Below are 26,591 nucleotides of genomic sequence, written 5' to 3'. Positions count from 1 at the left end.
GATAACATTTGAATGAACTGAAAATATGATGTGTGTGTGTGTGTGTGTGTGTATGTGTGGTTTGAAAACATGTTATGGCGACATGTTATGCTACTAATATATCACACCGTCACACAGTTTCACTTTTGTGTGTGTGTGTGTGTGTGTGTGTGTGTGTGTGTGTGTGTGTGTGTGTGTGTGTGTGTGTGTGTGTGTGAGAGAGAGGAGGAAGGGAGGAGGGCCCCAGACAGACAGCGTGGCTGCATTGCCGCAGCAAGTCAACTTGTCCAGTCGACCAAGCGGCTCAGCTGCTCATAACATCCTCAGGTTGAGCCCTTCTGACTGGACACTTTGGACATCTCTTCTCTCACTGTGCATCTCACTACTCACAACACAGGAGGATTTATTGTCGCTGTGGAAGAGCGGCTTTTGTCACAGACAGCTAGCACAAAAGGCTGATAAACGTCAGCCTGCTTTGCCCGGCACCGGGAGCCACCAGCCGGCCGGAGGGGACCGGGGGGTGGGTGGTTAGCAGGGAAGGCGAGCTAACTGGCATTAGCCTGGGAAAGCTTCTTGGAGCAGCATCCCTCAAACACTTCACTGCGTTGACGCCAACTCAACGGGGTAAGTTGTCACGTTCAAATAGTCATATTTGCACCTTTTTAGCGGACAAATAGTTTAACGTGAATATATTTCCCAACAAAGGGATGACAGGCTCAGTGTTAGCCGTTAGCTGCTGAATAAGAAAGAGAGCTAGCTCACGATAACCATCCCCAAACTGGTGGACACCAGTTTGAAATGAGATGTTTGTGGTCAGACAGAGCCAGCATGCTTAGAGCGGCTGTTAAATGATCATTTGGGTTATTTCATTTGTATGTGTGTATCGTGAGCTCACAGTGTGCAGTAGCTGTCATCTCTGAGCTGTCATTCCCAAACAGCCAACGTTGGCTAACCTGCTGCTAGCCGGTGTGAATCACGCTATAGATGCAGTGTGAGTGTGATGTTGTTGTTGTTGTTCTGTATTTTTTTTTTAATCGCCTCTCCTCCCAAACACATATTTCTGTGACAGTGTGAAGATGGTTTGAAACATGAAGGGCGGAACTGTCCCATCATCACAATAGGAGGACTTCTCTCTTGGGTATGCTTCACAAATTCCTCTCTCTCTCTCCATCTCAATCTTCTGTTGACTCCCCAGCTAAGACATTTTATATCTAATGTTGTCTTGTTTCTTATTATTGCAAAGGTAATTTAATAGACTGAGATGAAATTGAATATCCATCATGGTTTCACACGTCTTTTCTCAGAGCCACTTTGCTGTGTTATGTGGTGCAACTGGCCAAACCTTCACCTGACCACAAGTGTGTTATGAGCTGGTAGAGACTGAGCATATGTTCGATCTTGCCAACCTGCCGCTGCTAGCCTACACAACTAGTTGTGTTTCGGTATTCAAAGCAAGCTTGTGCCTAGGCCAATGTTTCCCCACTCCCACATCCTGTGTTGTGAGGAAGCTTCCTCTTTTGTCCTAAAGTGCTTAGCTGCATCCTGATCAGGGTCACAGATCGCAGGACTGCTCAATGGGTGCTTTGTTCTAGCTCAGGGTTTTCTGTTTTGGCTTGTTTTTGTACACATTCAGTGCTACCCTCCTTTGTAAACAAAGTTTGTTGTTTTTCTTTCTCATTGTCTGTCAATTTCACGCACTTCTGTCCCAGTCACATCTCTCAACTTTAACTAGGTGAACAATTTTCCACCAGTCGGAGGATTGGTGTCAGCATTTTGGGTGGCACTATTCTCTCTTTTTCTCCTTGTACATCATGTAGCCATCTATCCGTTCATCCCCTGGGTGTTTAACAGTTTTGTATTTGTAACAAGGCAAGCAGATATATACATGCCATATACATGGCACGTTCCTCCACCTGGTGGGTGGATTCCTTTTGTGGGATCCTCAGTTGATCCTACCCGGATAATCAGACCAAATCAATCAAAGAAATTGGCAAATGTAGGGATATTTTTTTCTGAGAATATGTCAGCTGTAAGACAGTCAATATAGCTGTGTCAATCTCATCTATGCTTGTTGCTATTTGTGTGGGTAGTTGTCTGGCACTGGCACAGGAAGGGCATGTCCCCCTTTCTTAATCATGCCTACAAAAAAGCTCTGATTGGATTGGTTGCCTTTCGAACCAGGGAAACAGTTGTCAATCAGCACAGCACCACACCTATTTGAATCACTGAACAAAAAATATGAGACATGGGTGGAGATCCAGAGGCTAAAGCACTTCAAAGCCAGCAAGGAGATTTGAACCTACCAGCATGTCATGAATATGCCATGTGGTGTCCTCCCAGCTAGTCAAACTCCAAAACATTTTCGAAGTCTGGTGCTGGGGGCATGCTGCCATGTGATTTACCCACTCCATCTGACCGTGTAGGAGCCATGTATTTGGGTACCTAGACTCCTGGATATTTTAAAGGGAGACAACAGGGAGGGATTTTGATTATTATATCAACAGATCTTAAATGTTGGTATTAACTGGCCTGCATTGCATTTAGGCGATGACTTCTTTAAGTGTTCTTGCTATATGCTTGTGCTGATCATTTCTCAGAGAAAGTATCTTCTACTCCTAGCTGAAAAGATTAGATAAGATATTGTTCAAATGCAACAATACTTCCTCGATCTGTTCTGTCATTCAAAGTGTTGCAGTAATGTAGTTTAATGATTGAGTAATCAGTGATATGTTCTTTAAGGATTTCATGACATTATTTAGTTTTACACCCAGTAAGAGTGAGGAAACAGCAAGAAAGTGCATGCCAGTGCTCAAAATATCTTATAAGTATGGGTGAAAAATGTAGCATACATTGGCCTGATGAATGATGTAATATGATAATAATCACTCTCAGTTTTCTTCTCGTCATTTCTGAGAATTGTTTATGGCCATAAGTTGGTTTTAGTTCAAATGAAGGCCTCATGGTAATTTTCTAAGAGGCCGCACAAACACATTCTTTCCCATCACTGTGTCACAATCCACAGTTGAGTCACTGCGTTGTTTCTGTGTCTGTGAGTGTTGGACCTGAGCAGTCTATCTAAAATAGTTGTGACCAAGAAGTCCCCAATGACCGTGCTATTTTCCTTTTCCAGAACTCCATGACAGAGAAGTGAATGAGCAAATTTTGGCTGGTAAAACAGCTCGAGCTAATGCAGCTAATTTTCCTGTGTGAAAAAAATAAATGAACTGTCAATCAGTGGAGGTTTAGTTAAAAAATACTGTACGTGGTAATAACTGACATTTCATAATGTTTTATGTTTGCTAGGCATGTCATTATATATTGGGTCAATATAAGTGTCAAATTACTGTCAGAATAAAAGTTTCATATCCCAAAACACATGATTGCCAAAAAGTAACCAATTGAACCTGTTTTGGACCTGCATTTGAACTATTTTGTTCTTTAAATTGGAGAGCTTAGCTGTGTTGAGAAGTGAAAGTAAAACTGTCAAGCTTGTTGTAAAAGATCTGTTTCGACTAACTGAAGGCCGTTCTCTCCTCGGGTTCAGGTCTCTTTGTTTAGGCCTTTCTAGTTTTCAATATTCTGGTGCCCTGCTCAGTATAAATAAAAGTCATGCTGCTCTTTATGCACCGAACTGCAGTACTGATATGATATCCATTCAAAAAAAAAAAAAAAGACATCCAACTTATTTCTGCAGAAAAAGACCTTTTGTGTTGAGCTGCCAGACTGAACTGCCATGTAATTCTTATTGGATTGCTGAAAAAAAGACTGTTGGCAGTGATGTAGAGGTTTGGAAGCAGTGTTGGCCTCGCTACTCTTGACGAGGGTTGAATGCAGGTCTAACTGGCTCTGGTGTGAAAAGATGAACTCACCTTCCCATAAGAACTACAGGAATACTAGTCATTAGACAGCACTGGTGTGGGTGTGTTGTAGCATTGAGAATAGTTAAAATTACATTACAAGATTTATTCTGGTGCTATGACACAATAGTAGAATAAGAGACATATAACATACTTAATGCCCAGATATGAGAGGATGGGCTGGGACGCTCTTTTACGGGATTTGATCTCACCATTGGAGTATCAGTTAGGCACTTAACTGGAATGAATTACCCAAAAGGAATTGACTTCTTTTGTCTTTTTCATTTAGTGTCAAGTGTCGAGCCAAGTGCTACTCATCAAAAGAACCCATCAAAGTTTAAGTGGGCAAAGGACTTGTTCAAATTGAATTGGATCTAAGCAGGAAGATAGGTCAACATCAGCTGGGTATACGGCTCATGCACAGCTCCCCATATCTGTCAACCAGTCGTACAAAAGCAGGGTCGTGCCACACGGTGATGCTTATTACCAGTAAATGATATTCCAGACTGAATACTGGGTCCATTGATCGGACCAAGCGATGTGACTTGAACTCATCCTAAAACATGAGTGAAAATATTTAGTTAATTTAGTTCACATGGGATTGTTGGTCCAAACAGACATGATTTTTAGGATGAGTTATAATTTATTTTCTTTCAAGAGGTCACCAGGAATCTATTTGTCCGTTTGTACCTTCAGTTAAATTGTTCAGTGTGACGACAGTGGTAAGAGAAAGTACATGTGTAACATCACAGAGGTGTAAACCCACCCTAAAGTGTTTCACATTGTTTTAACTTTGCGGAAGAGTTGAGATGTCTTCCAGTCTGGTCTTAAGGTTTTTACATGAATAGATATATGTACATACATATACTTTGAGTCACTTAATCTGGGTCTCAAGTCTGTTTTCTGATTAAACTTGAGTCTAATCTATATACACAAACATGCGTGGTCTCTAAGTTGTACACATGCTGTGCATACTCTGCAGCCAGTCACTCTATTTGTTTTAGTCTTGCTGCTGTGTGGTTAACTGAACATGCTTGTTCCTTTTTAAGTCAGTGAGCACAGCTGAACCTCATCCACACTGACCAGACAGGACTCTGAATGTACTATAGCTCATGTTGAGCCAAAAGTCATCAGATCTGTTGATAGGAAAAGTTTTTAAACTACCAGAACTAGAAAGTAGTTGTTAAATCTATGAAACTGCAGTTGCCTTATTTTGCTGTTACATTTATATTTTTATTGTTTAATCTTTGTAAAGTCACGGGGTACATCAACAGCTGCTCCGTTGGCATACACTGTGGGGTGGTTTCATGTGCACCCATTGGGTCACCTTGAAAGTGTAGCGCATGCACCTTTTGAACAGTGTGTTTCAGCTGGTCAGCCCTTCTTCTGACACTCTGAACAGAAGAATCAAATGAACTTGGGAGAACTAACTTCACCTCTGTTTTTTTTCTTCCTTAAGTTGAACAGGATTTTTATGCAGCCTGTTTTACACACTGTGAGGATCAGAACCTGCTTAAAAGTGTTATTATCTTTCAGGTTGTGCTCTGCAGCTTAACTGTGTGACTGAGCTGGGAGACAGAGAGCAAGATGCCTCCCAGGCCGTCCTCAGGGGAGCTATGGGGCATCCACTTGATGCCTCCCAGGTATGACACGCTGGATTCCACTGTGGATACAAATTCATGTGCACTTAGCAACGATTAGCCTGTTAATTAACATTATTGCAAATTAAAAAAGACCCAAAGTGACATGCTTATATATTTAATATAAAATGTAGCATTGTTGGTATTATATTATTTAGTATATATATTCCTTTTTGAATGTTAAGAAATGCCTTACTAAGTCATCAGTATTTTAAAATGATGCTGACTTTGTTTGCAGGATCCTAGTGGACTGCCTGCTGCCCAATGGGATGATTCTGACCCTGGAGTGTCTCCGCGAGGCCACGCTCATCACCATCAAACATGAGCTGTTCAAAGAGGCAAGGAAATATCCCCTCCATCACCTCCTACAGGAGGAGACGTCCTACATCTTTGTCAGTGTTACACAGGTAAGAACTCTGTAAATCTTGGTCTGAATATCTAGCAGGCAGATGGAAAATCTGTTATTTAAAGTTTGATGGAACAATGCCAATCAGCTGTTTATAAAGGAGAACAGACATTTGTGCTGGTAAGTGGACAGTTCTCTGGAACTTCATATACTGCAATCACAACTCAATGAGCTGAACACGTCTTTTAGAAAATGCTTCCCCGTATGGAAAAACACACCATGCTTTGCATTTTTCCAAAACATCTCACCTGCAGGAAGGCCATGAGCCTTACTGCAAGTCACCTTTCATGAAAAAAGAAAGTGTAATAGTTTGAACACGGCCTCTGTTTTTTTTTTTGTCCTGCCTGCAGGAAGCAGAGCGGGAGGAGTTCTATGACGAGACCCGGAGACTGTGTGACCTCCGACTCTTTCAGCCCTTCCTCAAGGTCATTGAACCAGTTGGCAACAGAGAGGAAAAGATCCTCAACAGAGAGATTGGTAAGAGGTTCAGGACAGCAAATGATCATTACTAGACTACTAGCTGAAACAAGCTAATTACAATATTTGGTATCTATGAGTTAGGTTTAGAATGGAAAAAGCTGAACTGAGCTTTGTCTTTACACGAAGGCAGCTGTAGGTGTATGTGTCATTAAATTCAAAATTGCTGTAAAAGACAAAAAAAAGCTCTCTGCTTTCTATCCTGCCAGGTTTCGCCATTGGTATGCCTGTGTGTGAGTTTGACCTTGTGAAGGATCCCGAGGTCCAGGACTTCAGGAGAAACATCCTGAATGTTTGTAAAGACTCTGTGGAACTGAGAGATGCCAGCGGGCCCCACAGTAGAGCGCTGTATGTTTACCCACCCAACGTAGAATCCACAGAGGAACTTCCCAAACACATCTATAGCAAACTGGACAAAGGTAGGCTTTAGTCTCAGTCCTATTATTTTTTGTTCACTGTGGAATCTAATGAGTATCACGGGACTGTATTACTGCTTGTCTGAAGAAGTGAACATTTTAGCTCACATCAATACTTAATCGCTGATAGCCAGCCTTTACGATGGATAGAAACTGCAAGTGCTATTACTGTGATGCTATTGTATTGAAACAGCACTTAGAAAGGAAGCGCAGTACTTAATAATAACGTCAGACCTCAGAATAATTAGACATAGGTATTGTTTCCTGGTTTCTGCTTGAGTAGAATAAGATTTATTGATTGTTTTTTTTTCCTTCTGTATTTCTGTCATATCTTTTGTAGGTCAGATCATTGTTGTGATCTGGGTGATTGTTTCTCCGAACAACGACAAACAAAAATATACATTGAAGATCAACCATGACTGTGTGCCTGAACAGGTGAGGTGAATATGCACCGAAATGACAAGACCATAAATCAGTCATGAGCCATGCCGTGTAGCACCTTAATTTTTAAATTCAACATGAGGAAATCGAAGGGTGTCTAATGTAGGCTGTCGTACGTATCTTGTCTTTAAAGGTGATAGCAGAGGCCATCCGTAAGAAGACACGCAGCATGCTGCTGTCCCCTGAGCAGCTGAAGATGTGTGTTCAGGAATATCAGGGTAAATACATCCTCAAAGTTTGTGGCTGTGATGAGTACCTGCTGGAAAAGTACCCCATCAGCCAGTATAAGGTAAGAGACATGCCAAAAATCTATATAGGGCTTCCCCAGTTTATGAAAAATATATATATGTAAAATATATAAAATATATAAGGAAACATTGAATTTGAGAAAATTCAGACTCTATATGCCATTAAAATGTATTTTTTAATGAATGAAGTGTAGGAAAGACCCAATTTCATATCTCGGTGTGACAAATTAGTTGGGTAGGTCTGCTTCAAACTATGTTCTAAGATGGAAAAAGAGAAAAAAACGAGTCTCAACCATGCCTTTTTGCAACATTTCTAAATGGATTCTGTAAGTCTTCAGCTAATCTGCTGGATCAAACTCTGAAGCCTGATCCATCTCAGATCCTGTATTTATTGTAGCTATTTTGAAAATGTCAAAACAACATCCCTTTTCGTACTTTTATTAAAACACTGGGACCATTTCCTCATGCACAGCGACGTGAGCCAGATCAAAGTAGAAGATGCACAATGTGTCACTGTTTGCTCTACGGTTACTCTGCATTTGGAAAAAGACCAGTTGGCATCATTGATTACACTTACGCACGGTGTAACTCTAGCAACCCTGTGTACTTGTTTTTCTAACTGTCCTCCTCTGTGTCATTCCCTCTCTCCGTCTGTCTCCCTCTAGTATATCCGTAGTTGCATCATGCTGGGCAGGATGCCTAACCTGATGCTAATGGCAAAGGACAGCCTTTACACCCAGTTGCCTACAGATAACTTTGTCATGCCGTCGTACTCTCGACGCATCTCCACGGCAACATCCTATATGAATGGCGAGGCAGCTGCCAAGTCGCTGTGGACCATCAACGGAACTCTGCGAATACGAATCCTCTGTGCCACCTACGTTAACGTGAACATACGGGACATAGACAAGGTGGGACGCACAGTGCTTAAAGCAGTATACCAATGTGTGTGTTGATCAGTCAAATTACACAACGAGATCATTGACTATTCTTACATGGATGGTAAGAGAAGACTACAATTGGTTTCCAGGAAACTTCCTGGAAACACTCATTGTCCAGGTCTCTTGTGGACAGAGATCTTTACCAAGCGAAACTCGTTCTGGTAGCTCACGTTAGTGTCATGAATCATTTGTGTAAATGTGAGCAGTCTTCACAAAACTGCCTGACTGCACAAAGTGTAATGATCATTTAACATGACAGCTGTTTCATGCTATTAATCATGTGCTCCTGAGATAAGTTGTCCAACAGGCCAATGTCTTAACAATGTTGCAGTGAAGATATATCACATTTTTTATTAATGTTTGCTTTCTGCATTTTGCATCTTTGTATACTTATAGATATATGTGAGAACAGGGATTTACCATGGAGGTGAACAGATGTGTGACAACGTTAACACACAGAGAGTACCCTGCTCTAACCCCAGGTAACTGTCCACCCATCATTACAATAACTCTTTATTCACTACAGCAGCTCTCAAACACAGGACTCTTTTAATTATAATAAGAACAACAGCTTAATTTATATATATGTATATATACACTTAATATAAATATACTTTAGAAATTAATGTGTTTAGTTATAACCGTTAAACAATGTGAGAGATGAAACAGAGACCGTGAAAAGAAAAGAGAAATAAAATCATGCATGGTACCCGATAATGTAAAAGACTTCAATTCACTTTCTCTTAATTTCACTGAAATAGTGCTTAAGACAATTTACTGCTAATTTACTTTAAGCAGTGCAAGGCAGGAGGGTAAAGATAACAGTTTAGTGCTGGCTAGTAACACTAAACTGGTGTATTACATTACTGTTGAACCTAAGCCGTGGTCCACTCTAATACCCTCTGTAGAGGTAAAAAGATGCTGTCTGTACTATCTTTGTCTGGCAGAACAGTCTCAACATAGTTTTGGCCATATCTGTATATATATAAATATATATCTTTAAAAAAAAGATATATATATATAATGCTGAAAGTATATATATAATGCTGAAAGTATATATATAATGCTGAAAGTATATGTATGTAAGAGCACTGCAAGGTTCCTGAGCATTCAGTTGTTGTTTTTTTTACTGGAAGCATATATTATGGCTGGACCTTTCCCTCTAGGCCTACATTTGAGATAGTTATTATCTAGTAATAGATAGATAGTTTCTGGTTCTTTTTGGTGGCTTGAGTCTCATACATGATTTCTGTGACTCTCATTCTTTATCTACAGGTGGAATGAGTGGCTCACATACGACATGTATATCCCAGACATACCCCGTGCTGCCAGACTCTGCCTCTCCATCTGCTCTGTCAAGGGCAGGAAGGGAGCCAAAGAGGTAGGATAGAAAACAGTGAGGGGGAAAAAAACCCCTGCAGTGGAACTTCACTTGAGAGGAAGTTGGACATGCAAAAACAGGAAGTGTCTTTCTACAGTAGGCCATTTGGATATCACTGTTAAAGATTCATGGAGGGAAAATGCAACCATGTATTAGATTAGACGTAAAAAATAACCATAACGTGGCTGAAAAAAACCTCATGTTAGCCTTAGTAAACTAATACCTGATCGTACAAATAGCGATAGCAGTATATGGCACATTACAGATCGACAAACAGTGCTGCGGTTGTCCCAATCTAAAGATAGCACAAAGCAGATGACCTCCATGTGTCTAAATCTTTTAACACTGGAACGCTAACCCAACCTGAAGGGATTTACTTGGTATAGGTCCCTTTCTGTGTATAGGTATGTGTGTGTGTGTGTGTCTGTTGGCATGTGTCAGTATTGGTACATGAACCTACCCTACTCTATGTGTCAGTCCGTCTGAGTATATGTGTCCAAGGTGAATGGAAGCTGTGGTATCGTCTTTGGCTCTGTTTAATTACTAATCAGCCATGGGCATTGTGTTGGCAGAAAAGCTCAACAGAAACACAATCAGCAGGAGGAACTTTTCCATTAATGTTAGGATATATTTAGTGTCTGCCAACCACAATAAAGAAATGTTATGAAAGGGGCTAATTGTTCTTACTCAAACTCATACCAAAGTATTTTGGTAGTGTTTTGGTGCATAATATTTGTAAGAGACTCCCACACTGATAGATTTTTCTTCAATCTCTCTCTGCTGGAAAAGCTCAAAGAAAGAAGTGTGTGTGTGTGTGTGTGTGTATCGATGAATGCCAGACATGGATATTGTAACAGACACCTGGGGTGAGTCCCGTCCCATACCGCGCCATGCTAGGTTGAGGTCAGGTTAGCGGATGCTCTTTCATGCCCCACTTGAATTAAAGATAAACACTTCTCCACAGCAGCCTTTTGTTCCAGCACTTACTATAAATAGGTGCGTTTTGACTGGCCGTCTACATGTAACTCTGTCCGCCTCACCATGCTGCCCTTTGTCACCTGGTTCCATTGCTGCCCCTTAGTGAAGATCAAGATGTTATCTTGAACATTTCCTTAGCCTTTGTGAAGGATTACATGGTAGCTTTGGTAGAAGAGTGCTGCAGTTTAAAGATTGTTTGATAACCTTTATATCTCAAGATGAGATGTACATATTTCCAAGAAACAACAAACAGGCTGATGACACCAGATGACAGGGAGATTTCATCACTTACCTACTTAACCTTTCAGGATGAATGCATGTACACATGGCATACTGTTACCGCGCATCTTCTTCAACCTTGTTAAAATCTTTAATAATTAATACAGCAGTTAGACGTTCACCAGCATCATTTTACCCTACTTAAACCTTTTAAGACCCCTTCAAATCTTTTTGAAACCTGAAGTAACTCATTTCATTCAAGGCATATATGCAGCATCCACCGAAGGGCATTTCCTCTGTCTGCTTAACTGAAAATAAAACTCTATAAAAGCCTTTGGATCAGGGAAACACCCTGCACCCCTCACCAGTCGAGTTCCATCAGAATGAGCAGTGCATGATTAGTTTTAAGTTGCATCTAAACAGGTTTAAAGACATGAAATGAGTTTGGCTCGACTAGAGTTCTACGTTTTAACCTGCGGATATGTTGTCTGAATTAGCTAAATTACCTTTTTGTTTTTATTAATACAATTGACTATGGTGTTCTTATTGTGTTCATATAGACTTTTTTCTGAGGTAGTGCTTTTAATGTTATGTTCTTAGCATAAGGAAACGTTAATGAGATCAGATACTTCAACACTAAGAGTGCCAGAAAAATCTGTGTTTGTGTTTTTCTCATGAGCTTCTTACATTAAAATCTTATTACATTTGCAATCACTGGCTTTCTGTCTGTTTTTTTTCTGCTTGTGTCTGACCATCTTAGGAGCACTGTCCACTAGCTTGGGGTAATATCAACTTGTTTGACTACACTCACACCCTGGTGGCTAACAAGATGGCTCTGAACCTCTGGCCTGTCCCTCATGGTCTTGAAGACCTTCTCAATGCCATAGGCGTCACTGGATCCAACCCTAATAAGGTATTCACATTCAGCTTTCACACTGTAGAGAAAGTGAGATTTTTTTTTTCTTTTTTGTGACACAGTTCAGTGATATTCTTTTCTTCTCTGTCATCCAGGAAACCCCATGTCTGGAGCTGGAGTTTGACCACTTTAGTAGTCCAGTCAAATACCCAGATATGAACGCAGTGGAGGATCATGCAAACTGGACCATCTCAAGGGAACTGGGGTTTAACTACACCCTCTCTGGACAGGTAATAACCTGTTTAGTTATGTACTTGTGTTTATCCACACAGCTTGATTGCATTAAAGACAGCCCTGTGTTTTAACCCAAGCTGAATTTAAAATTCACAAACACAAGAAAGAGAAATATCTGTTATGGTGACATCTCAGAGACCAGAAGGGAGCTGTGTCAGGTTGCATGAGCTTAAAATCACACCACTTTTTTTGAGATATTTTGAGATTGATCTATGAAGCCTTAATGCAAGGCGTGGTTGTATCCTTGCTTAAATGGATGACATGTCATGACACAATCTGCTGAATTAGTTGTAATGATAGTTTGTGTGAACAGATCTGTGTAATTGTAGCTTGGTGTTATTAAATCTTAAAATACATTGTATGTAATTATTACAAGGCTTTGTTGAATGTTCAGTTATGATTAGTCAATGACAGCATTTTACTGTCTGTTATTTCTGTATAACAGACCGTTGCTATGGAGGCTGTCCTGAGCATGGACTCTGGAGAACCACAGCGGACACTAAAATAATTTTTAAATGAATGATTTGACACAACATACTGATCTCTATTTTAGGTTGTCATGTAATGGCAGAGGGGTAATGTACAGTGAGCAGGGTCATTATTGTGAAATAAACCACTCCAGCTTGATTTAAAACCTTTATTGCCCTGGTGGGGTTTATTTCACAACAATGACCGGCTTACTGTATTATGACATGTTTATAACATAGATTAATGGCAGTTAGTGAGCTGTTTGTTCAGATGTCAACAAAAGCTCTTTTATATATTGAAAATGTTGATGTGAGTTAATTTAGATCAATAAGTCATTCATTGAATGTGGTTCATTAATTTTGTTAACTGAGTTGGTCCCAACACACTTATGTGACTCAGTATTGCCACTGTGAGCTATTGTGCTCAGTTATTTATGATGGTGGTGGTGGAGTCTTATCACATTTCTAGATGATGTATGGCATCAGAGGTCATGACTTCTGATGTGACTTCTGGTTGGAGTTACTCCGCCATGTGAGAGGATGTGAAGAGTGTGAGACGACGTGTTAAGTTATTCATGATGTGTGCGTCAAATGTGAAGAGCTCCCAAGTCAATACATGGCGTGATGATTATTTCATCCAGGTTAATGTTGAATATAACTGGATATGCGATCTCGAGCAGAGCATCATATCTAAACATATATGAACATTATGTTTAAACAGATAGACATTGTACTTGGTTTCGTTACGTGTGTTATCCTGCTGACACATTTATAGTTTTTCCTGTGTTGCAAGCATAAATACACGTCTGCAGCTCATTAAGATGTGTGAACAGATGCATTTTGGCTGTATTGAACATGACAACCTTTTGTTCCTTCTACACCTTCTTTTGTCATCACTCATTTTAAATGTCAGTGTAGCCCATCTCACAGCACAGCTCCTGTCATTAACCTGCATTCATGTTTAATTTGTTCGACAATGTCATGATCTTAAAATAATATTTTATCCACAGCACAGAAGCTTGGTAATGAATTTGTCCAAAAACACAATGGCTGTGATTACAGAGAGCACAAGGAGATCCAACAGAGGTTTAACAAGCCGCCTCCCTCCATCTCACCAACTCCAAATAGGAAAAACTAGTTGTAAGGATAAAGTCAACACAGGAAATGCATCATTAAAAATGTATTTCAAGACAATAGCCAGTAAATATAATAAAGACATTTGAATAAAACTGAATTTCAGGCTATAGAGATGCAAGCTGATCTGACAAAAACAGATGATGATTTGAACACAGCATGAACACAGCTTCTCATTTTGCCAACTAAAAACATGATTCCACACCCGAGGATGTCCTTATATAGAAAAAAACAGGCTATGTGAAAGAAATACTAATCTGGAGTACTGCTGCTGTGGTTATCTCAGCTCATTTATTTTACTGCACTGATTTAGAACTTCTGTTAAACTCCTGATCAAAACTACGGTGTGAAATTGTCCAATGCAAGAGAGGAGAGCTGGACTGTCCAGTGTTCATTTATTCATGAGGATAGTGTAATGTGGTGTATGTGTAATCCCTTTATCTGTAACTCGAGTTGTTTGTGATGCTCCCCTAACAGTAATGGGTCTTAATGGATTACAAATGTTAATGCCCCAAGTTATGTTTGTTTCTCATAATGACTGCACAGCTGGATGTTCAGACAAATGGAATAATAACAAATATCCAGACTTCTGGTATAAAGATAAAGAAACGGAAGCTCTAACAAGAAGTGATAAAGAAAAGCTGCTCGTTGTGGTAAACGAGGCTGATAATAAACCACTTGTGTTTTATGTATAATAATGAAGTGTTTTCTTTCTGTTGTGTTTCAGAGCAACCGTGTGGCCAGAGATCACGCACTGACAGAGAGCGACACTGAGCAGCTGAGACAGCTGAGTAACAGAGACCCTCTTTCAGAAATCACTGAGCAGGAGAAAGACTTCCTCTGGAGACACAGGTAAACTACCAACCAGCAAATATAACAGTATACTACTATCTATCTATAACTATATTATCATATAACACTAAAAGAACTACTTTATGTAGAGTCATAGATAGAACGGCATAGGTTTAAGGTTTCATTGACTTTGTTACCTGCATAGTCCCTAATCAGATTCAATAGAGGTCTATACTTGTATATTATTGGCTTTTTCCTTTTAAAACAAAATATATTTCTTTGATTAACTGTAACTAAGTTCAGCATGCCGCGTACTTAAACCGGGATGCAACACACAGTAGTTGTCCCTTTTGTCATTCTCTACCAGGCACTACTGCATGAACATCCCTGAGATCCTTCCCAAGATCCTTCTCGCTGTCAAATGGAACTCCAGAGATGAAGTAGCACAGGTAATAAGGTGCCATTTCATACCTGCTTGTTATGTAAATACATCCTTGGAGAGAGGAACGGAGTAGAAGAAAGATTTAAGCAGCTCAGCTGTTTCCCAAAGTACAAAAAATAGAAGTAATTTGTTGGTTTTCTGGCTTTTACCTAGAGCCTTTTATATTATGAGGTTATTTATTGCCTTCGGAACACATTTGCATAGTTGTATTTATGCAAAATCCACATAGAAAATGTATATGTTCATTCCAGCTCAAAAATTCACTATGTTAGCCACCATAGTGGTAATTGGTCTCAAAAATCCCTCAAAATACCAAGGGATTACCAACGAATATTCCATCATCTTTATCCATTTCCACTCATGTCAGCTTGTTAGAAAAGGACTGTGTACTGTATACTTTTAGAGTCATTTTAGTTACTGAGCCGCAACTGTATACTGAGTATTAATTCATATGTCTCGGTTTGTTTGTTTCCTAGATGTACTGTCTGTTGAAGGAATGGCCATCTATCCGTCCTGAGCAGGCCATGGAGCTGTTGGACTGCAACTATCCGGACCCCATGGTCAGGCACTTTGCTGTACGCTGCCTTGACAAATACCTGACTGATGACAAGCTCTCCCAGTACCTCATCCAGCTTGTACAGGTAGGTCTAACCTACAATCAGGGCTACTGGGTTCAGGGAACTGATTGACAAAAGAATGGGGTAAAAAGGAAGACAATGAGGGACTAAGAGTACTATGACTCAAGTGGACTGTGGATTACCTCTCTCTCAAGAGTGTCCTTGGCTGCCAGTCTCCAGTTGGAAAGCAGCTTTTGTTCGGCCTGCGCTTGTGTTAAGTCTTTCCGGTCTGTGATGCCTTAGGTTGTATTTTGTGTACAGAAACTCCATGGTGTGAAGTCTGAAAAGACTAATCTGAACCTCCTCTCTGCATCTCCTCTTGTTCTCTCCTTCCAATCCCTTCCTTCCTCTCTCTCCTCCTGTTCTAGGTATTAAAATATGAGCAGTATCTTGACAATCCCCTGGCCCGTTTTCTCCTCAAAAAAGCCCTGACCAATCAAAGGATAGGACATTTCTTCTTCTGGCATCTCAAGTGAGACCCCATCCAGATTGCATTTTCTTCTGCTTTATGTACTTTCCTTTCTCTGTGGCTTTCCTAAAAGTGAAAAAAAAAAAAAAAAAACTCATCTCACCTTCATGTTTGTCACTCCCCGTCTCCCCCTCCTCTTTGTGGCTTCCCCACAGGTCAGAAATGCACAATAAAACAGTGAGCCAGAGGTTTGGCCTGCTGTTAGAGGCTTACTGCAGGGCTTGTGGCATGTACCTCAAACACCTGAGCAGACAGGTGGAAGCCATGGAGAAGCTCATTAACCTCACTGACATCCTGAAACAGGAGAAAAAGGACGAGACACAAAAGGTAAGGAGGATGACAGCACACACACAGAAACGCATTTTATTGTTTCACATCTCAAAACTGGTGTAAATGATAAACGCACCAGCTGCGACATGTTCCAGGTACACTGCAGCCTCCGGAGCAGGTTGCAGCTGTTGTAGTCAATGTTTGTAACTGTTCCGATTGTAAAAACAGACAAAAGCCAAATGAACAAATCTGGCCAAGTTAACAAAGTCTGGCAGATAAAGCTCCACCTCTGCAATGCTGCTAGTGCGATATGAAGCGTGGAGAACAGATACAGTGTGACAGGGATGTGCCCGCTGGGGTCCAGTCGTAAGGCTCCATTCATTGATAGTCTGTGCTGCACAGCATCCTACACTGCAGTGCTCCACAGACGTCACGTGGGTTTATGTTCGGTTTTACTTCAAAGACCAGCGTTCTGCATGTTTGTAACTGCAACACACACATTCCTCACTTAGCTGTGTTAATCATAGTAAGTCTTGAAGTACAATAAGCGCGTGTCATGCTTTTGTCAGTAAAGGAAGCATTGTATTAAAATAGATTATTAAACAACCAGCTTTTTCTGGCTTTTATGTGGGATCTGTGGTTTGTTACTCATTCTTAGAATAACAACAAATGACAGACCACTCATTCATTGTAATGTGTTTGTTTAATTCATGATTTACACTCAGCATTGTATCATCACACAAATGCAGCCATTTTTAGAAGATTTCTCTGTGGATGCGTGTGTGTGTGGGTGCTTGCACACACATTTTTGTGTAAATGCACATGTGTGTGTGCGTGTTGTTGTGGTTGCGTGTGTGTGCCTTGTGAAGGTCCAGATGCGGTTTCTTGTGGACCAGATGAAGAGACCGGACTACATGGATGCCCTGCAGAACTTCACTTCTCCTCTTAACCCGGCGCACCAACTGGGAAACCTGAGGTTAGAAGCAACAGTGAATGATATATTGTGTGTCTATATGTGGTGATGTGAGAGAGACAATAACGTTTTGTTTTTTTTATTTGTTCACAGGTTAGATGAATGCAGGATCATGTCATCAGCTAAGAGACCATTGTGGCTCAACTGGGAGAATCCTGACATCATGTCTGAGCTCCTCTTTCAGAATAACGAGATAATCTTCAAAAATGGAGATGGTAACACACACACACACACACACACACACACACATATATAAATATGCACATGGCCTGTTAAACCTCGTTTTAACCTCTGTTTACCTCTTAGTGTGCAGGAAACAGAAACTTTTCTATTCTTTCCACACACTGTAATGACAAATCTAAACACAACTTGTGCTTATTTGATTTCATAGCATTTCAGATGTGTGTGTTATTTGCCAAACAAGTTGTGCCTTTAATGAGGTATATGTGGTATCATTAGTGCTTATGACTCAGACCACATTTCTCATAAATGCATCAATGGCAAACTCTTGCAAAGATGTGGGCAACAACATACTAATATATTTTTTCTCTCACTCGTACCACCATGTGCCATTAGAAGAAACTCTGAAAGCTTTAGCTTAGTTTGCAATTCACAGTGTACACACACACACACACACACACACACACACACACACACACACACACACACACACACACACACACACACAAACTTTGTTTTTTAGAGGCTGCAGGGCTTCTTGGTAATGTTTGTCTGCTGTAATAACACTAACTCGTGTATAATCTGCCAGCATCACAGGATGTTATTAACTGGAACTGTCTTCATTGTGTGTGTTTGTGTTGTAGACTTGCGGCAGGATATGCTGACGTTGCAGATTATTAAAATCATGGAGAATATTTGGCAGAATCAGGGACTGGACCTGCGGTACTGCTCTCTCTCTCCTGTTAACTCTCGTTCTCTCCGTATGTTTCTGCTTCAATGCTTCCTTTGCTGCCTCAGTACAGCTGGGCTAAGAGTCTGTTTTGTGCGTCTCCAGGATGCTTCCCTACGGCTGCCTGTCATTAGGAGACTGTGTGGGGCTCATTGAGGTGGTTCGCAGCTCACACACCATCATGCAGATTCAGTGTAAAGGAGGCTTGAAAGGAGCCCTGCAGTTCAACTCAAACACTCTGCATCAGTGGCTCAAGGACAAAAACAAGGGCGAGATGTGAGTTCTTCACTCCTGATGTTACTTTTACAGCATCTTCACATCATTAGACAGTACAGAGTAAAGTCCATTAGAGTGTCTGTACTAAGAGAAATGTCTTCAGGGAGATCTGGTGCCGTTTAGAGTTACAGCCCATTTACATCTTCCTGGATTTAGTTTCATGTATATGCTTTCTGTAAAAATCAAACACTTTCTGAATGTGTTTTTTTTTTTTTTTTTTACAAAAAATGAATGGTGTCACTGCTAACTGTGGTATGTGTGTGTGTGTTTGTGTGTTTGTGCAGGTATGACATGGCTGTGGATCTGTTTACGAGGTCCTGTGCTGGCTACTGTGTAGCTACATTTATTCTGGGGATAGGAGACAGGCACAACAGCAACATTATGGTCAAAGACGATGGACAGGTAAATTTTGTTCGTACGTAAATACACTGCACACAATTTTGCACAAGGATGGACAGGTTACAATTTCTGAGATACAACTGAATAAAATACATGCAGAGTTCACACTCCTAATGACTAATAATGACTGCACAATGTTTCAATCCTTGTCTGTTATAACCAAGCTTATATAGGGAATAGGAAGTAACATAAAACCAGTTGTACTTGGTAAAACAATGTTATTTCCAAAAATTAGGGTAATTAAAACACAACAAAAAGAGGTAAAGCGTGTACAAGGGAAACAGAGGGTGAGTGGATGCCAAAGAAATAAATATAACCAAAAGAGTACTCTCTGTAAATCAGTAGTCAGAGTCCTGACTATCGAAATGAAACCAAAAAGAAAAACCTCAATATCTATCTATTATCTAATAACCAAAAACACAATGTAGCACCGCTGAATCAAGTAATTCTAAACAAAAATATTTCTATCAGCAATCTAATCCGCAAACTCAAATAGCCCTGGCCCAGTCTCCAGGTAGTGAACAAAAATACCTCGCCAAAAATACAAGTGACCACAAAAGTTAACATTCACAACTGATTCATGAGTATAACACAAAGATGCACACTGGCGAACTCAACACAAAAACCAAGCGGGCCACAACTGTTGGCCTGCTGTAATTAAAATATTGTAGTTCTTGGAAATGGGTGCCACTTAAAACAGGATCCTCCAGGTCTCCAGGAAGGGATGACTCAGGTGGACACGCCTCATCAGCTGGCACCAATCAGGGGCAGGCGAATACACACCTAGCTTTGCATGCACAATAAAACCACCATCATTTCCATGTTGCCCTGTGTTTTTCTGTTGTAGCTATTATATTATTATTTCATTAGTACATGAATTCATAATCATTTGTTATTGACCATACAAAACTGACTTAATGTCTGTGCTCATCTCTTAAAAATAACTTGAGAGTGTTGTTGATGCCTTGTTTTCTCCTCTGAGTATACAGTATATACAGGTTAAGGTTTCTTTATTCCTTTTTTCCTCTTTGTTTCGCTCTCTTCCAGTTGTTTCATATAGATTTTGGCCATTTCCTGGATCATAAGAAGAAGAAATTTGGCTACAAGAGAGAGCGAGTGCCCTTTGTACTGACGCAAGACTTCCTCATCGTCATCAGCAAGGGATCCCAGGAGTGTGCGAAGACCAAAGAGTTTGAGAGGTACTGCAGCATCTTACCTCTTCTTTTGTCTTATCATTGGTTCTCTCATCTTCTTCTTATTTTTTTTATCTGCTACCTGCAAATATTATCAGTGAGTCTGTTGGTTTGGTGGCTGCCTGACTTCTCCTGTCATGAGATGCTGCTGCAAAAAAAAAAAGATTTCCTATAGGTGTGTTGTTCTTTGGGGGTGGGTTTAAATTATGTTGTTACCATTGTAGTCAAACTGGAGAGCACACACTTTGACTGTTTAGCAGAATATACTGTATTATTTTTTTCACTTCAGGAAGCACAGAGCATTCTTCTTGCCTTTCTTCCCTCAGTTGGGTAATTTTTCACTTAACTTGCCCAACTGCCCAACCACGAGAACCTCTTCAAGAACTCTGTGGGAAAATTTTGCATCACATAGCGATTGGCTAGCATCCTTCCTGTCTGGGAAACAGGTCTCGGGCGCAAACCACAAAGTTTGCTAAATGCAGACTGCGATTTGCAACATGAGATCATTTCCACTTGCTTTTATTTTGACACATTTCTAAAAAAAATTTAACTGATTTCTGTCACAATTTTTTTTTTCTTGTTGATACCGCAGCCACTAAACAAAGTGTATACACAGTTTTCTACTCTTTATTCATCTTCCTCACATTCCCTTTTCCACTTCCTTCAAGGTTTCAGGAGATGTGTTATAAAGCCTACCTGGCCATCCGGCAGCATGCAAATCTCTTCATCAACCTGTTCTCCATGATGTTGGGCTCTGGCATGCCTGAGCTGCAGTCATTTGATGACATTGCCTACATTAGGAAGACTCTGGCCCTGGAGAAAAGCGAACAGGTAACAAGTTTTTTTCCTGTGTTCAAATTCTGTTTGGTCTGTTCTAAAAATTCTTTTGGAGACTTTTAGAAGTCTCAAGTCTCACATTTATCTGCAGGTTTACTAATGTATCTCTTTTATCTTATTCTGCTTTGTGCAGGAGGCACTGGACTACTTTATGAAACAGATGAACGATGCTCACCATGGAGGATGGACCACCAAGATGGACTGGATATTCCACACAATTAGGCAGCATGCACTAAACTGATCTCCTGCACACAGAACAAAAGCCACCAGTCCCACACGGTGGGTGGGTTGACTTCTGTTAGCCAGCCGAACCACACAGCATCAGTCGTTCAAGGAATTTCAGTTCTTTATTACGGCAGACACCACAAACAGTTCACTGATGATGGAAGTTTGCAGCTTTTATTCCCATTTATACACCGGCATCATTTCTGTTAAACGAGGTTCCTGTTTTCATCTGCCTTTTTGTGTGGTCTCAATGATGCCCTCGCACTACCCTCTCCTTGTTCTGCATCTACAACAGAGTGTTGTCTTCATGTCCCTGTGAAAATGTACTCTACCTGGCTGATGCTTGTGTCCTTGGCTACTAAACTTCCACCGGGTAACCAAGGAAACCCCTTATCCTGCTGCTCTTGCCGGAAAAACACAAAACGGACAAAGCAGCGTAAAGAAGATGTATCTGCCAATCTCTAAATGTAGCCACAAAGTAAGTTCAACTTGCTGCTCTTCTGCTGTATTAGTGCTGCACTGTGGCTCCACCCTGAAAAGGAGGTGCTTGGGGAAACCTTTTTATTTTATTTTATTTTTTCAAATCGTATCACTGCTGAGAAGATAGCTGGCACAAGGAACTGTCTAAATTATCTTACCTGACATAAATGTTATCAAATTTGTTGTACAGTGCAGGATTACAGGAGTATGGGGACTCGGCTCCTGTGATGAAGTACCACCGCACAGTGGTGGTGTCAGCTTTTAACCCTTTCAAAAGCTCAAAAACTGCAGACGAGTCTCTGGGTTGTTTTGCGCAGCTCTGCAGTCTCCCACGGCCTCAATGAAAAAGCACTCCACCTGCCATTTGGAACATTTGGCGGCGGCAGTGCAACTCTTAGACTCTTGTGTAAACTTCAGGGTGATGATGCCTCTCCATCAGAAAAACAGCACTTAGAATAATATACAGATTTATTATGACTTTTTAAATTTATTTATGTATCTAGTCTCTTTGAGTTTCTACACGGGCAAAACGCTAACTCAGCTCTCCGGAAACACGCCTTTCGTTTGTGTAAATATATTTCGAGTTTTTTGTATTTGTGTTTGCCTTACCTATCTTCTTCTGAACCACGAGTGCAAGTTCCCATTACCTCCATGTTAGAGTTTTGCTCACGTACTGCTGATTCCCCCCTTTTTAAATTTTTTTTTTGCCTCAGTCACTTTTAAGTTAAACATCTCATTTGACCCGATCAGCAGTAGGCCAGTTTGTTTTATTGTGTCTAGTTTGCAGCCCTACTTGGAATTCTAAAGATTAATTTGGCATCAAGAGTCAAAGTGCCAGTCTCATATTTTATGAATAACGGGCCCTATTTTAAGCCCCTGGCTGTCTGTTTTGATGGTGAGCAGAGGCCCAGAGGAAAGTCGCGTCTTCCTGTTGAGAAAATGCCTTGGCGTCACAGCACAGCACTCCACAACACTGCACACTCCTAAGCCCAACAAAGTCTGCCTAAACAAGCTGTAGTAAGCAAACCATCAGCACTATTAACATGAAAAGCATGAAGAGGCTAGCTTTCAACTTCATTGTGTATGATTTGATGTAACAACGTTAGGTTGATGGTGTTTAGTGTGTTGACCCGTGGACAGCGTGCGCACATTTGGTGGAATTTTCTACACACTGATCCCATAACCCTGGCTGTGTTCGAGCCTTGCTTCCTGTTGCCAGGCACCGTTAAAGCCATGCTCTAACCCTTTTTTGTTAAATCAAAAGATTTTTTTCCAACAGGAACCTTTTGAGCGTGTAGCTTGTGACGGCATCTTTAGCAAATCAAGTGAAACAGCGCATGTGGGTGAGATTTAGTAATCCAGGCACATTGGCTGATCTTTCAAATTTGATTGGATCGCTCAAAAACAGGTGTGGTTTAGCAAATACAAATATAATTTTCAAACAAACAAGCTTCATTCTTTGGACACATGTGTCCTACTGTCATTTTACTCTGCTAGCTAATATGAGCCACTAGCTAACAGTCAAGTGCAGTTTTATACGATGGGCTAGATAATCATTACAGTCACATTTCATTGGATTCATTTGTGTTAAAGATGAGTCATCAAAAAGGTTTCACAGAAAGAGAAAAGGGAAGGATTTCGCATGAGAATGCATTTTAGAGACCATAGCTGACTCGTCTCTGGAAGTATATGTTCATTTTGGAATTATCTCAACAATCATTGTTAAAACAGGTATTTTAATGAACTCTTGAGTGGCAGTTTTACAGATATTTCAGTGGCATTAAGAAACACTCGCACTGTGTGCTTTGCTGAGGAAAGAATGTAGTTATTTAGAAGAGACGGTGCCTCCTCACGAGCACCCCCTGACGCCCTCACAGTATTCCTAGGAAGACATATGGATGTGCGCATAGCTAAATTATCTTCGTAACCCTTCAGTATGAAACTCGGATCTGCCAGCGGAAAAGAAAGTCTGCACTTTGCCAGTTTAACTGTTGATTGTATCAAAAAGCCAAAGTTGTGGACTTCCAATGTGGCACACGTGTGTTATACCTTTTATTATTGCAGCATTAACAGCTAGAATGTATTGGATTGCTAACATGGACATTTATGTGCACTCATCTTTTTATGTTTTTGCATCATTCGTGTTTGTTTTTCTTTTTAATGTCGGATGCAGTGCCACTAAACATACAGTAGGTAGTCAGCAAAGAGCTCGTCGCCCTTTCCTTCTTTTTCTCAATGTGCCAAATCAGGCGTCACCGAGGCCTGCGAAAGCTAATGCTGGAAGTGCATCACGCAGTTACAGAATTTCTAAGAAGAAAAAAGACAAAGGTTGGGGTATGCACTTAAAAAAAAATCAAGATCTCAATGCCTTTTATGTCCAAAAGGACTCTGTAAGAAAAGAGTTAGCTTAGTATGCATGTTTCTCAAGCAGCATTACCAGTATGTATGTACAGTTACAGTCAAAAGTCTTTTTCTATGGGAGGCTTCACGTGTGACAAACAAACCCATAGTGTTGTTCTCTTTAATATCTTTTCCCAAGTCTTCTCTAAATCGATAGCGTGTGTGTGTGCAAGTGTGTTTGCGTGCGCTCATATGCATTAATTGTCCTTCTGTACAGGTTGCAGAGCTTCATTGGCAGGTCCCAATGAAAATACCCACACTACGTATGTACAGTATGTACACGTCCATGTGTCTGTGTGTGATGACACTTAGCTGTTGAAGTGATTGTGTCTCTAAGTGTTTTGTAAAACTTTTTCTTTTTTTTTCGTTGTTCACTGGCTGGTCTGTGCCAGAGACGGAAAAACAAAAAAAACAGAAATATGCTGAAGTTTTTTGCACCGGAAACAGACGAGAGGAGACGGAGAAACTTTTTTTCATACATGAGTTGTAAATGTTTTACTTGAAATGTCACGAATCAGAACCACAGCTGTGTTTTGTTGGTTTAAAGTTGGGAGGCAGGGGGGGTCTAATGTCTATTTAGTACTGATTGTGTGAGTGTGTGAGTGTGTGTGTGTGTGTGTGTGTGTGTGTGTGTGTGTGTGTGTGAGTGAGTGAGTGAGTGAGTATTTAACTACGTAAGCACCGAAGGTTCACGCATAATGTACAGGCATGTTTGTTTGATACTAGTCATGAATGTTACTGATGCCACAGTCCTGAATTTCAGAGTGAAAACTTCTAAGATCAGGTGCAGTGAGAACTGTCTCACAGGATTTAATCTTAAATTTTCATCCTCAGCCTCAAAATCATAAGAACGTCTAAGTGATAGTTCTCTCCAACTACGGCACTGAATTGTTGCTCTAGTTTCGTAAGTGAAGGCTTTAACAATGAAAACGCAGGCCCATAGTTACAAATCTAATTATCACAGGACCCGGTGAACTGGCTTTGTCTGTCTTTTGTCACTAAGCCAGCTCATCTGATTGCATGAATCAACAGTGTGCAGGAGATTGAATATCACATAATGATATATAATCTCTGTGCATGCTGTTTAACTAAGTGAGGTGAAGTTGAAGATGATCTCATTTACACATGCAGAGAAGTACTGATGTGTGAAGTTTAAGAGGCGGAGAATCCTGCTGTTTGCCCTCGATAATACAATCATCTGATCTGATTCCAACCAACAGTGGACATTATAACAGAATATAATGCAATTCAATGTGCAAAATAAAATAAATACTATTTTGTGGCAGCAAGTGTTCCATTTTTGATGAGCATTGGACAACACTTTATTCTGAGGTGTTTTCTTTTCCTGTTCTCGTTATTCTGTCCACCACCTTGTATGAATATGAAGCCTGATGAATTCTTTCTGTAAAGCAGTCAAAACTCACAGGTTTTTTTAGAAAGCTTTTGAAACTTATGAATTTCAAAGAGTTTTATTCTCTTACATTTGCCTGGAAAAAATCAGCATCGGATCAAAGAGAAGAGAAATTATTAGATTTATTGATCATTTGCGGTCAGTTATGAGGCTTCTGAAATGTCCCAAACTCTTCACTTTATTGACTAACTGGTCTGTGGTTTCATGGTCTTTTCTGTATGCAGTGCTCTAAACTCCATTTAACTGTGTCAGTAATATATTTCCAACATACCATGCTGTCAGAACTATACTATGAATGAATGTACAATGGGCCAATGTATTGTTTTTCACAGCCTACCTGCATGAGATTGGGTAAAAATGAATATTCTTCTTGCTACATTTTTTTTTTTTTTTTTTTAGTCTGCTAAGCAGCCATACAGATGTTTATAAAGGAATGCCTTAAGTTTGCTCCCTGTAGGAACAGTTTCTAGGACACGTTCATCCTCACAATAACCTGCGTTTTTTATTTATAAATGTACATTGTGTTGCAGTTTTGGCTCCCTGGTCACAGAGTTAAAGGTTTGTACCCTGACTGACTGACTGACTGGTCATCTGAGTGTTCTGTGAAGATGTACAAATAAATTTGTTAAACATTCACCCGGCTGTGTTTGCACTGTCCTCTCTTTACAGCAGGTCTCTTGACAAATTCTTACTTTATTGAATAATGTAGTGTGTAACTGAACAAGTGTTTTATAAAGTTTGACCATAAGGACTTACATTTTTGATTTTGTTTTATTTCTAGGATTCTCACCATTTCTTACATTTTTATAAATCTTTGGAATATATTATATAATATTTTTTAAGTTAGTAAAGTAAAGACATATGCCTGGAAAGGGAATTTCACAGAATTGTATTTTTGGAGAAGATGCAAACTACTACTAATGTAATTTCACAAGAAAATGGCTTATTTATTCCTTTAAAAAAAACAGCAATGATATTAAAGGAGGAGAAAGATCATTTGGGTCAATGAAAGAAGTCATGGGACACTGTGTCAAGGGAAAAACACACTGAGGTCTCTATCTCCCTTTAAAACAGCTGAATACTCTTTGTCTGTGTGACAGTAAGTGATTACAAGAAAGCTGCCTGTTGAAGATAATTACTGATGAGCTGCATTTATTGTTCAC

General features: G+C 40.2%; 1 protein-coding gene across 1 annotated transcript; it reads left to right on the top strand.

The window, feature by feature from the left end:
• The first annotated feature begins 205 nt into the window (after positions 1-205).
• On the top strand, positions 206-26,064 carry LOC104933269 (phosphatidylinositol 4,5-bisphosphate 3-kinase catalytic subunit alpha isoform). The gene is made up of 26 exons (XM_010748676.3): positions 206-603; positions 1,049-1,117; positions 5,373-5,479; positions 5,715-5,883; positions 6,233-6,359; positions 6,569-6,778; positions 7,116-7,210; positions 7,350-7,505; positions 8,130-8,375; positions 8,802-8,887; positions 9,681-9,786; positions 11,744-11,896; positions 11,995-12,129; positions 14,462-14,586; positions 14,894-14,975; positions 15,445-15,609; positions 15,954-16,057; positions 16,210-16,381; positions 17,194-17,300; positions 17,391-17,512; positions 18,122-18,200; positions 18,313-18,483; positions 18,768-18,885; positions 19,930-20,081; positions 20,744-20,906; positions 21,046-26,064. Exons 3-26 carry the CDS (start codon positions 5,424-5,426, stop codon positions 21,151-21,153), a joined length of 3,207 nt encoding a protein of 1,068 aa, XP_010746978.1. The 5' UTR covers positions 206-603; positions 1,049-1,117; positions 5,373-5,423; the 3' UTR covers positions 21,154-26,064.
• The last annotated feature ends 527 nt before the right edge of the window (positions 26,065-26,591 follow it).

The sequence above is a fragment of the Larimichthys crocea genome, chromosome XVII (assembly GCF_000972845.2).
Source record: "Larimichthys crocea isolate SSNF chromosome XVII, L_crocea_2.0, whole genome shotgun sequence".
NCBI lineage: Eukaryota > Metazoa > Chordata > Actinopteri > Sciaenidae > Larimichthys > Larimichthys crocea.
Note: the sequence above shows the minus strand (reverse complement) of the source record. Positions and strands in the feature narration are given on the sequence as shown.